This window comes from Podarcis erhardii (genome assembly GCF_964252035.2).
Source record: "Podarcis erhardii genome assembly, chromosome: 1".
NCBI lineage: Eukaryota > Metazoa > Chordata > Lepidosauria > Squamata > Lacertidae > Podarcis > Podarcis erhardii.
In genome coordinates, this window is record NC_138497.1 from 59,611,960 (window position 1) to 59,625,148 (window position 13,189).

General features: G+C 44.1%; 1 protein-coding gene across 1 annotated transcript; it reads left to right on the top strand.

Moving 5' to 3' along the window:
* The first annotated feature begins 484 nt into the window (after positions 1 to 484).
* Positions 485 to 9,875, top strand: FGF19 (fibroblast growth factor 19). The gene is made up of 3 exons (XM_081836380.1): positions 485 to 1,494; positions 1,993 to 2,096; positions 8,399 to 9,875. Exons 1-3 carry the CDS (start codon positions 1,260 to 1,262, stop codon positions 8,723 to 8,725), a joined length of 666 nt encoding a protein of 221 aa, XP_081692506.1. The 5' UTR covers positions 485 to 1,259; the 3' UTR covers positions 8,726 to 9,875.
* Positions 9,876 to 13,189: the final 3,314 nt, after the last annotated feature.

Sequence of the window (13,189 nt, forward strand, 5' to 3'; positions counted from 1 at the left end):
AATTGGGAGGGGGAGAGGGGTCCTTTGAGGAAAGGTGGGATATGAATGCAATAAAGAAAGGAAGAAAAGGAAGGAAGGAGATTAGACATCTATGCAAATACGTGCTGCTTGCTCTTTCCTTCACCCCTGAGGAGAGGCACGGAGATGAGGAGGGGGCCAGGCTGCATGTAGGGATTCCCTTGCTTTGCAATCTTGGGAGGCGTTGCATCAGCCAACGCGCTTCTGGCCACCTTGTGGAACAAAGGCGAGGCAACCTCCCCGCCCCCTAAGTGGGCGATTTTCCGGGTCATTAGTAAATTCCATTGAGATTTAGACTTTCTCCAGCCGGCCTTTTTTCAAGCTCTGTGGTCTCTGGCGGGATACAATGAGCGACCGGGCCAGCCTCGCTCACGCCACTTCCAGAGATGCCAATGGGGAAAGGATGATCTGCTGTTGCCTTAGCAGCACGGGGAAGGGGTGTTTTAAAAAAGGCGCTGGGGTTCTCGTCCATAAAAGGGGCGAAATTCAAAGCAGCCCTTTCTCAACACATATGAAATTGCTTGCATTTTTGCAAGGAGTGGGTCGTGGGAATATGTTTTGGGGAAAGCGAACAGATTGAGGGGGAGGGAGGGTCAACGCCCCCCACCCAAGCCCTCCTCCCGGAAAGAATTTGGAACGTCTCGGGTGAATTCTGCTGCCTTTGATCTCCCCTCTCACTTCCATTTCTCCATTGATTTCCTCGCTCTTCCTATTCTTCGCGCCTCCTGGTGCACTCGGCTTTTCAAAGTTTTCTTTCTCGCTTCCCGCGCACCCATTTCTCCTCCCTCCGATCCTAGCTTTGGAAGCACGCTTGCTAGTCTTCCGAAAACTTTGCTCGTCGTGCGCGTTTTTTAAAGCCACGCTGGAAGAGCGGTCAGCGAATTGCTTTGGCAATAAAATAAAGCGCGCGGGAGAAATGCAACCCGAAGGGGTGTCCCGGGGCTTGTGATGTAATCCTTATCGATCCAGCGGGGCGGGTATTGGCCCTAGTCCTGCGATGGAGCAGTGTCTATATTGGAATTAGCCTTATCGATTGGGCTGATAAGGAGACCTATAAAAGGCCACGGATTGGCTTTGCCTCTCCTGCAGTCGCTCCTGAAGCAAGTCGCTCCCAAAGCCCTGAGCTTCACCACCACCCCGCCCTGACTTTTTGGGCCACCTCGGTCTTCTTCTTCTCCGCGGGAACCTTTGCGCCTCTGCCTGCGTTTGCGCTGCGGTGGAACTCCTCTCCTTGTCGAAAGATGTGGCCGACTTTGCGCAAAGCTGGCGCGCTCCTGGCTCTGGTGGGGCTTTGCTTGGTCACGCTCGCCCGGTCCCTGCCCCTCACCGATGCTGGACCACATGTCAACTATGGCTGGGGAGAGGCCATAAGATTGAGGCACCTCTACACCGCCGGCAGACACAGCTCGTTCAGCTATTTCTTGAGGATCAACAGCGATGGCCGAGTGGACGGCGCCAGCGCCCAGAATCTGCATAGTAAGTAACCGGGCTCGCCAAAGCGCCGCGCAATTTTGCAGGGCCACTTCTCTTCTTCGGTTCCTGAGCCCTGGGGGGAGGCGGGGGGGGGCAGCTGACCCCGCTAGATCAAGTAATAAATACTTAACTAAATGTTAAAAAAATAAAAGTAGAAAGACACATTTTTTTCTGAGTACTTGGGGACAAAAGAAAAGAATTTAAAACAATTGCTATTGAGATATTTCATTCCGAATCTGCTAGACAGAGCCGGACAGCGGATGGTGACAGGTGGGTGTCCTGCCCCCGCCCCCATAAAATCCTGGCTATGCCAATGTGCGGGTCCTTGATGTGTATCTGGGGGGGCGGGAATAGGTGAGTGCAGGTTGGGACAGGGATCTAAAACACCGACGGGCTTGCAAAGCCGCGCGCGCTAGAGAGGGAGAGGTTGTTTCCCGCAGAGCCCACTTTCCCGTCTCCACCTCACCGTGTACTAACGCTGCGTTTTGTTTCGCTGCGCAGGTTTGCTGGAGATCCGAGCTGTGTCCGTTCGTACGGTGGCGATCAAGGGCGTGGAAAGCTCTCGCTACCTCTGCATGGAAGCGGAGGGAAGGCTGCGCGGGCTTGTAAGTTGCGGCGGGGGGGCCCTCGACCTAGGCACGCCGAGAACCCCCCCGGGGGGGGAGGGTTTTGCATGCATGCATTCGCCCCCACAACGGCTCCTGGCGATTTGTATCCAGCGCTCCCGGGCCAGACAAAACAATAGCAGCCAGGCCAAATTTATTTTACTCCCACACAACAAAGCAGTCTAAACACGTCGCGCCACGATCTTAAACGGGTTTGAAAGGAAACCTATTATTATTATTATTATTATTATTATTATTATTATTATTATTATTATTATTAGTTAAGCTCTGGGCTCTGTGCTTAGGCAACAGAAAGAATTTTTAAAATCCAATCACGAGGTAATTTGGGAACTCCAGTCTCGCTGGTGATAAGGTTCAGGCAAAGGGAAGAGTCCACGCTGGATAGGATTAAGGTAGCATGGTCATAAAATAACCATTAAGGTAATAACAAATAACTTTGAACTGATCAAAAGAGGAAATGGAGGAATAGCTTCTTCTTTGCACTTACTCTGTGTATTTTTTTCTCTATGAATAGTGGCAGAACCAGCAGCATTCCAGAATTTTGACTACTAAGATTTACGATTTGTTTAGATTTCTTTTCTGAACTATTTAAAGGGGCTCCAGGCTGGATGGTTGATCTTTATCTCATTCTGTCCTCACAGCAACCTTTAAGGTAGGTGAGGCTGAGAGATAAGGATGTACCCAAGGCCACCTAGTAAGCCTGCCCGACTAAACAGAGATTTGAGCAGGGCTTCCCATGTCAAAATACAGCTAGCACATCACACCCATAACGTTACGGAAGGTGTTTGCACCCTGAGATCTTTATTACATAACATTTGTTCCAGCTCCAAATTCTTACTCTTTTTATCCTGTTTTTGATTAGGATCATGTATGTGAAGGTGTAACTTTTTGCACCAACACATGATTCCTGATGTTCAAAGCTAGAAAAGGCATTATTCAGTCTTAGTGTGAAATAACTTGGCGTGATTTGGTCAAAGTTAAGGACTTACAAATTCCAGTGAATTTGATGGGACAGTTAATCATGGGCTTAAATTTCTCCAGTTGGACTGGGATATATGCCAAATATTTATTGCATGGAATTACTAAATTAGCACAAAATCTTCTTGCTCTTCAGGTTATTCTGCAGGTAATCTGCCAAAGATTGCTCCTTTTAAGAGGAAATGCGTTCTTTCCCACCCCCCGAAATCTAGGTGTGGTTTTGCAGAAATCTAGCTATTGGTGAAGGAAATTGGCACCTTTTGTTGCTTTCTTAACTGAAGTTGAGGGAACCTGTGATGGACTCAAAAGTTTGTCTATAGTGTCTGCAGCTGTCTTCCCCCAGCCTGGTGACTTCCGGACACTTTGGACTACAACTTCCACCTGCCCTAGCCAGCGCAGCTATTCCAAAACATCTGGAGAGGCATCAGGTTGGGGAAAAGCTGGTCTACACAGTGGTAGCTGATGCAATGCCCACAGAGACTTGTTGGGCGGAAGGCAGGGAGACTGATGATAGGCAGATGCAGAGCTAATGCCAGGTAGAACTAATTCTAGGTTTGTCCTCATCCTCTTCCCTGCCAAGTCCTAAAAGGGCAACAGAGCGACTAAGGAGAAGAAGCCGAAAGCCAAGGTCACCCTCTGGACCAGTTCAAAGTACAAAGGCAGGCAAAGGGGGGCTGGCTGAGATGGGCAGAGTGCTGCCTGATCTGCCTCCACCAGATCTACAGGCTCTCTGCTACAATTGTAATAGGGCATTCTTAAGCTCTTCTACGCAACCCTTTTTCATTCAGTTGATACACAGCGTTTCCGTGTTTAGATGAGGGCATGAGCTAAGGACAGAAGTTGCAGTCCTGCTTTGGCCTTCAGTAGAGCATGGACTGCATGCAAAAGCTACACACATCTAGCCCAAAGTAATTCCCATTGAGTTCAATGAGGCGTACAGGGAAATGGGTGCAGGATTGAAGCCTAGATTTCCAAAAATCAATTACGGTACCTTTAGTTTTAATGTCTCTAACAGTGCAATCCTGGGCATGTTTTCTCAGAAGAAAATCCCCATGGGGCTTACTCCGAGGTGTGTATGTGCCCAGGATAACAGATAACAGAGCAATCCAACCCCCTCTTGCACTGGGTGGCAGCGGTGGAAATGTTCCTTCTCTGAGCTCTCCTGTCTAAGTCAGCCTTCTACCAGGCGTGTGGGCAGGAGTGCCACTGGGGGAGGGGATTCCTTCAAGCAGGGCTGAGCCACCCCATGATTCATTGAACCCTGAGCCAGTCTCACTGCTGTAGCATGACGGCACTGGGCCATGTTGCTCCATGAGCAACTTCAAGCTGGCACAGTGATCTTCCTGTCCCTGAGCTTCTGCCTCCGCTACTGTGTGCAGCAGGGCTGCGGATAGGGTGACTGCTCAGTGCCGCCACCAGGAGGGAACAGGCTTGAATTGCAGCCTATATCACTAAGGTCCACAGAGCTCTAATCCCCATTCGGTTTGAAAAGCCTACATAACCTACTTGGAGGATAATGTATTCTTTCCTACCCTTGTATATCTGAGAACTGAGATGCTGCTGAAAAATCACCCTAGATAACCAGCACCAGATCTCAAAGTCTGATATGTGTCATTCTTATTTAGTTAACTTCATAAGAAGACTAATTTAAGAATATATGGCACTCTGCTCTGTAGGAAACCAGATTTGTTGTGAGGTGGATTGCTGCGGTTTTATTGATGTTGAGTCAGTTTTAAGTAGGTCAATCAGCCTAATCTAACCAGGATAGTGAGGGGTCTGGACATCAAGTCCCATGAGTAAGGCATGAAAGTGCTGTGTATGTTTAGCCTAGAAAAGAGACTATTAAGGGGAGATATGAGAGCTCTCTTCAAATATCTGAAGTGGTGTCAGACAATGGAGCAGACTTGTTTTCTGTTGCTCAAGAGGGAAGGATTAAAAATAATGGGTGGAAATTGCAAGGAAGCAGATTTCTGCTACACGTTAGGAGAGACTTCCTAATGGCCTGAGACGTTAAGACAGCAAAACAGGCTGCCTCGGGGAGTGGTGGTCTCTTCTTCACTGGAGGGTATTAAGCAGAGACGAACGAGTCATTGGTCATGGGTGTCGCCATTGCATCCTGCAGTTACAGATCTTGCACTGAGGTGGGCTGGATTGGATGACCCCAAGGTCCCTTTCCAGCCCAATAATCATATAACTGCTTACCAGCACAACAGCTCAAATCACACTTATAGATGGTGGTGCCCTATTGAAATCAGTGCATTGAAATGTAAATGCATATTGGGCAGTGCTGCTATTTTCACTTGAGCTTAGCTAATCAACAAATTGTAGAGTTGGAAGGGACCACAAGTACTATCTAGTCCAATCATGCTTTCAAAGTGCTGTTTATGTGGTCTTCCAGCAGATGATGATATAGAAATTTAACAGGGACCTTGGGATATACTAGTATCTCCATCCCCATTCATAACTCTCTAACGTGCATATCTTACATGCCCCAATGTTATTTTTCAACAGTAAACAGAGATATAAATAACGGGTTTTAAGTCTGGTCTCATTCAAGCTGCTGTCTGTAAATAGTGACAGAACTTGTTGTAAACCGCCTCTTGGTTAAGAATTAACATTAGTTTTTAAACTACAGTGGTACCTCAGTTTTCAAATGTAATCCATTCTGGAAGACCGTTTGAGTTCCAAAACATCTGAAAACCAAGGTGTAAAGGGGGGCCTGCAAATTTAATAGAGAAAATTGAGAAAAATACAATGGTACCTCAGCGGAAGCCATTCAACTTCTGAGGTGCATTTGAAAATGGAAGTATTTACATCCAGGTTTATGGCGTTCAAAAATTGAAATGTTCATCAACAGAGACGTTCGTAAACTGAGGTACTACTGTATAGTTTCTGTATAGATCTGTATCATTCACATTACAAAAAGTAAGGCTACACTTGAAAATAAGCCCCTCTGAACACTTTAGAATTCATTTCTTTGTAAACATGCCTGAGGACTGCCTTGCAAGTCAAACTGTTATTGCCATACTGAATTTTGTTCTGCATTGTGACTGTGTGAAAATTAATGAAATAACTCAACAGTTAAAGGCAGTTACCGTAAGTGACTTGCATGGCAGCAGCCTCACATCTCAAGATGTTTCCCTAATCTAGACAAAAACCAAAAACATGTTTTTCCACATGCCTGATAGCCCAGTCCACATCTGAAGTGCTGCACTTTAAGCCTATTTAGTCATTAAGAGAATTCTGCTCTAGCCTCTTCTACTTCTTAATGATGATTGTCAGCATAATATGTTACACGTGTAGGGGGGAAAGTATGACACAGGGACTTGGCAGGTAAAGAGTTCATGCACGAACACCATTTCTCTTATCATTGAAGCCCCAGACGCAATCAGCAATACTTCTGAGTTGACAGAGAGTTCAGTCACCTCCAATGACCGAACCAGAATAGTACCAGAGTTTTAAGAAAAACAGCAGTGACACAGAGAACCTGGAACAGACTAAAATCACCATCCTGTTTTGTTTTTTGTTTGTTTATCTTTTATTATGTGCTAATCTTTCTGTGTTAGCTAGCACATTTTTTGGTTCCAATACTCAGAATATATGTTAACACTACATAACCAATTCTTACTCTGTGACATTATAAAATACAAATCCTCATTTTGTCAAAGTCAAAGGGATTTTTTCAATTAAGTTAGCTTACTAAACATGGTTCATGTCTAATTTTTAAATGCTGGCCACATTGCAGGGACTGTGTGCACACTGTTTAAAAATGCTTATCATTTAAATGTTATATTTTAAAATATCAATGGTTCTCTCACATAATACTGGAAGGGGCACCCTGAAAAATGTTGTCTGTGCTGATGCAGTGGCAATGGAGATGAAAGTGCTCTGCTGTCACCATAATCATGGAGATGGTCTCAAAATAGTGTTTAGTCTGTGTTCGGCGAACCCATGTTAGATCTTTCTCCATTTGTGTTCTAGTTGTCAACTCTATTGCTTCATTGCCCTAGTATATAAAGAGGCAAATCAAGTTCTGGTAAATGGATGAGGACACCTAGGACTCCAATAAAACACAGAAATCCCCCTAGAGTCTAACACCACAAACTTGATAGGGCATAGTTGGGATAGGTTGACACAACTTAGGTTATCCAGTCAGGACTTGGCAATGGCAGTCTGTTCAGCAACCTCATCAGAATCAAGACATGTATGACAGTTGCTTTAATTATGCAGCAATCTGTTTTACCATGAACCTTTCCCCTATTATTTGCCTTTAGCTTCTGGTAGCCTGTGGTGTCTCATGAACTCCAGTAAACTTTGGTTCAAGTGCACATTGAGCTGCAATGCTTTTGCTATATTTACATAGTGAAAACAGCTAGGAACTGTGGGTTGCTGTGATGGGCCATTGTGGCTTCAAAACAGTTCTTGCTTTACAACCAGTTAGCAGAGTAAGAGAAATCAAATTGAATCTTACTGCATAAATCTATAAAAGCAGAACCACCCCTATTCATAACTCCACGGAGCACTTCCATTCTCCATGTTTGGGTTATATATGACTCCTTGTATCTTCCTGCACTAGTCTATATCAAATTTAGCTCTATAGAAGAATGGTTCCCTAATAATAATAATAATAATAATAATAATAATAATAATAATTTTATTATTTGTACCCCGCCCATCTGGTTGGGTTTCCCCAGCCACTCTGGGAGGCTTCCAACAAAGATTAAAAATATATTAAAGTGTTGCACATTAAAAACTCCCCTGAACAGGGCTGCCTTCAGTTGTCTTCTAAATGTTAGGTAGTTGTTTATCTCTTTGACATCTGGTGGGAGGGCGTTCCACAGGGCGGGCACCACTACCGAGAAGGCCCTCTGTCTGGTTCCCTGTAACCTCATTTCTCGCAATGAGGGAACCACCAGAAGGCCCTCGGTGCTGGACCTCAGTGTCCTGGCAGAACGATGGAGGTGGAGACGCTCCCTCAGGTATACTGGGCCGAGGCCATTTAGGGCTTTAAAGGTCAACACCGACACTTTGAATTGTGCTCGGAAACATACTGGGAGCCAATGTAGGTCTTTCAAGACCGGTGTTATATGGTCCCGGCGGCCACTCCTGGTCACCAGTGTAGCTGCCGCATTCTGGATTAGTTGTAGTTTCCGGGTCACGTTCAAAGGTAGCCCCACGTAGAGCACACTGAATAGATTATTCCATAAGACAGGTGATTTGGCTAAACACTGTTGCATCATATGCCATTTAAGAGTGCAAAAAATGTATAAAGCCAATGTGTAATATTTTTCACTTCCTCTCAGCTCAGTTATTCTACAGAGGATTGCTCCTTTGAAGAGGAGATGCGCCCAGATGGCTACAACATCTACAAGTCCAAGAAATATGGAGTCTTGGTGTCCTTAAGTACTGCCAGGCAAAGGCAACAAAATAAAGGGAAAGACTTTCCACTGTCTCATTTCTTGCCAATGATCAACACTGTGCCGGTGGAGTCAACCGATTTTGGAGATTACGGCGACACTGGGCAGCATTTGCAATCCGGAGTTTTCAGTCCCCCTCTTGAAACTGACAGCATGGATCCCTTCGGCATCACCTCAGATGTATCCGTGAAAAGCCTTAGTTTTGGGAAATGAGAACAAGTGAGTTGTGCTTCATAAAAAAAAAGCATTACCAGCAGGATATTATTTCTAGCAGTGATATTTCACACATGGCTACATTCAGATGCAGCACTACCCTTTCTCGTCAAATGGCATGAAGACTTACAGACACACAGGCACGGTATTTAGAAAGCTTTCGTCAAAAATATGCCATTTAATTCAGGAATGTCAAAAATGCATAGCGTGCAGGTATTTCTTCTGCCTTGGAGGATGCTTGGAGGGATAAGATCATGAATATTTTGCTTTACTGCTTCCTTCCTTCCTTCACCTCTGAGGCCTGATGACAGATGTAACAAATGTGATTCATTCAAAGAGGGATAAGTCCTTCTCTTCAAGACCCTTAAACACATCAGTGTCAGAAATTAAAGAGGAGCAGCCAGTTAAAGGAAGCTAAACAAGTAACAACTGACAACACTTAACACACAATCTTTTCACAAACCTCTGCTACTGGTTTTCAGAAGATTAGCTATTGAAATGCAATTTCTGTCCTTGGATATTTGATCCCTACAGGAGGTCACATGAACCACAGGGAATGGGACAAATGAAACTAACAAGCAGTTGTGTTCTAGCAAGCCTCTTCAGGTTTTCTTCTATGGAGTTGACTAAACATACGGGAACACTATGCACTCTAGCTCTGTTCCCTGACACCATTCCAGTTACCACCCATGAATCTGGTTGGGAGTCTGCTGTGCTCATGGAGGCTCCCCCCCCCCCAATTTAGAACCATGGTTTCCAGGGTTCTCAAGCACACAGTGGGTGTTCTCCATCAGTAATTGAGGCTCCCCACTTCGGACATTTGCCCTCTAACTTGTAGAGAGTGACCAGAATGGTAATGGGGTGAAACTAGCAACCTCTTTGCTGTGCTGCCCCTTTGAGTGTTTAGTGAACTGAAGTTCAGAGTACCCGAACGATGGTTGCCAAAAGAGTAGGCCAACCTTCAGGTTACACAGGGTTCTGCATCAGGCAGAACACGTGCACAATTCCAAAACACTATTTGTTGAAAGAGCAAAAGTATGATAAGGCTGCAATCTCTGGAGTGAGTAAAAACAATTGAACAGGTAACCAATTCTATAACCAGAGGCTGATTTTGCCTCACCCAGAATTTGATGTAACTAAAATACTTTCATGCTACTTCAGCAAAAAACCAAACCAAACCCTGATAGGTTACTTTTTTGTATCATCTATCTGCTGGCTGGCTGAATTTGATTAGAAGGTTAGTACTAAGGATTTGTGATGATCAGGCAGGCAGATATCATCATAGCTCACATTCCAACCAGACAAAAACACTCAGTGGGTGAAGCAAGTTCTGTGAGAGATGTGCCCAAGGGAGAGAAGGCGTGGCCTAAGGCGAGTGGCAAGGGCCAGACTGAGGGGCATGGAGGGCCAAATCCATATCCTCAGCCTGAGGTTCCACATCTTGACCTAATGGATAAATCCCATCTATGACTTGTAAGAGATGCTTTGGGTATAATTCAGTTATTTTAAATCTCTATAGACTAACATGATGTAATTTTAAAAAAATATAATTGTGAGTATTATTTCATGGATTTTTTATTATTATTTTTTTTGTAAATAACACTTTTTACTACCGTTAGATTTTCCTCTAGTGAATAACTAGCTTACTATGGGATAACATTATTTCCCAAAGGGTTTTGTATGTATATAGTAGCATGGCTCTGTAAATAATTATTTTCCTGATGTAGCACTTCCTTGTCAACACAATATTTATGATTAATTTATTAAACACATACATCCATTTATTTTGTTACCATATTTATACTTAAATTTCTATTTATGTACTCCAACAGTGTCTTTTTTAAAAACAAAACAGTCTGGGCCAAAGGTAGCAAAGCTTTGTAATTTTTATAAGGGTGAGCAGAAATGAAATGTAAAAATGTTTGTGAGTGTAAAATCCGTAGCTTGAGCATGTAACATTTTTAATAAAAACCAATTAGAACAAAAAGTTCAGTTGTCTGTTGGCTGTACTGGTGTCACTCAGATTGTTTATATGTGGCATCAAGGAAAAAAACAACCCTGGAATTTGTGTCCTGGGTGCATTAATCGAAAGGGTGCATATTTGCTAAGTTTGCTCCTGGCAGTGCTCAGGAGAGGCTAAAGAACTATGCAGCACTCTGAAAACATACCCCTTCATTACTGGGATTCTGTGGTATCTCTCCCCTATCCAGTTTCTCAGATTTCTCTGTCTGATATTGCTATTGTTTCAAGGCTATTGTTGCAGCCTTTTGAGATAGAAGCTTGGTTGTTTGCAAATGAAAACAGAGATTTTTACAATGTTCTGTGCATTCTAGTTAGAGGAGATAAAAAAAAAACACACCTATATGTTCCTGGTAACATATCAGGGAAAGCTTAGTAATAGATTCTATTGACTTCATAGACTAAGCTGCCAAGCAGGTGTGCAGTGTGTGTGTGTGTAGGAATGCAGCTATAGATTAACATCATACCAGATCAGTCTAGTCAGTTTAACTCACTGTCACCTGACTGCATTTCAAAGGTAGCCAGGAGCATCCACAATGGATCAGTCACTTGTGCAATACAACACGGAGAAAATTTCTCCTTACCAGTAAGGAATTTTGCAGCAGAAGAGAAGTTTCTTTCTGTCCTTGAGCAACACTCATCACTTAACTTCCTTTGATGTACTAGAAAAATGCACTAGCTGTGTCTTCCTGAGACCCTAGATATAATATATAGGGAGACTACATTTCCTTAATCCAGGCATAGGCAAACTCGGCCCTCCAGATGTTTTGGGACTACAATTCCCATCATCTCTAGCTAACAGGAACAGTGGTCAGGGATGATGGGAATTGTAGTCTCAAAACATCTGGAGGGCCGAGTTTGCCTATGCCTGCCTTAAATAATTGATTCCTTTAAACAGACAGTCTGACTCTTTTTAACTACCCCCGTTCTCAGGAAAATAGCTGTCTTTTTTATTCTATACCAAAAGTTAGTATTATTTCTTTACATTTCTATCCCACACTTCTTCCATCATAGAAACCAAGGTGGTATCATTACCAGAAAGTCTCCCATCCACATCCATTGAACACTAGGAGACTTACCTCTGAGTAGACATGCATAGGATTACAATTTTTGTTGCTGTTTTGCCTATTTGCACTGCAGCAGCTAAAGCAAGGGCAGGAATAGGCTACATAGCTGCCAACACAACAGCTGCTTTTACAGGCGCCTAAGCTCTGTGGAGGGATGCGGGTGGCACTGTGGGTTAAACCGCAGAGCCTAGGACTTGCCGATCAGAAGGTCGGCAGTTCAAATCCCCACGACGGGGTGAGCTCCCGTTGCTCAGTCCTTGCTCCTACCAACCTAGCAGTTCGAAAGCACATCAAAGTGCAAGTAGATAAATAGGTACCGCTCCGGCGGGAAGGTAAACAGCGTTTCCGTGCGCTGCTCTGGTTCTCCAGAAGCAGCTTAGTCATGCAGGCCACACGACCCGGAAGCTGTACGCCGGCTCCCTCGGCCAATAAAGCGAGATGAGTGCCGCAACCCCAGAGTCGGTCATGACTGGACCTAAAGGTCAGGGGTCCCTTTACCTTTTAAGCTCTGTGGGAATGAACAAGCCTATCTTATTGATGCATGTTCGTCATAGTGGGTTCAGCAACAAAATGTTGCAGTAGTTTCTCACCTCCTAATGGGAATCCTGCCCATTGAGCATTCCAAGCAGCCTGGTCCTTCTTAAGCAGGGAATTCCATCGCCCATCCCTTATATTTTATTCTTCCCCACCCTCCATTGCTACTAAATGTTCTGTGACTACTGAGCAATCTCAGTCCTCAGAGGGCTTTTCTCAGGATTATTTTTTTTATAAAAAAAAAATGTATTACCGCAAACCTCAAGCATGTTATTATCATATTGTTATCATTTATTAAATTTGTATATTGCCCTTCATCTGCAGATCTCAGAGCACTTCACAACATAAAAGTACAAGATGAAAAAACACAAAATACATGAAAAACAAGAACAAGCCAATAACCCTCTCCACATCTCTCACCTTCCACTTGCCTCCAATCCTGTTGACACTTGATTTAGAGGGAGTGACTGCAAGTATTCAAAGATACAAACAACAAACTGTAATAATGATTGTAAACAGAAACACAGAAATACAATAGATGATAAGTTGGAAATCACCGTAAATCACAACAGATGGAATGTACAGTGGTACCTCGGGTTACAGAAGCTTCAGGTTACAGATGCTTCAGGTTACAGACTCTGCTAACCCAGAAATAGGACCTCGGGTTAATAACTTTGTTTCAGGATGAGAACAGAAATCACGTGGCGGCAGTGGGAGGCCCCATTAGCTAAAGTGGTACCTCAGGTTAAGAACAGTTTCAGGTTAAGAATGGACCTCCAGAACAAATTAAGTTCTTAACCCGAGGTATCACTGTATGTGCCACATCAGCTCATGAGCATGGTTT

What these genes read in the sequence shown, in the direction of transcription:
- FGF19 (XM_081836380.1), top strand. Translation starts at nt 1,260, where the DNA reads ATGTGGCCGACTTTGCGCAAAGCTGGCGCGCTCCTGGCTCTGGTGGGG. An exon ending in CAGCGCCCAGAATCTGCATA is followed by an intron (nt 1,495 to 1,992) that starts GTAAGTAACCGG and finishes TTCGCTGCGCAG; the next exon opens with GTTTGCTGGAGATCCGAGCT. An exon ending in AGGGAAGGCTGCGCGGGCTT is followed by an intron (nt 2,097 to 8,398) that starts GTAAGTTGCGGC and finishes ACTTCCTCTCAG; the next exon opens with CTCAGTTATTCTACAGAGGA.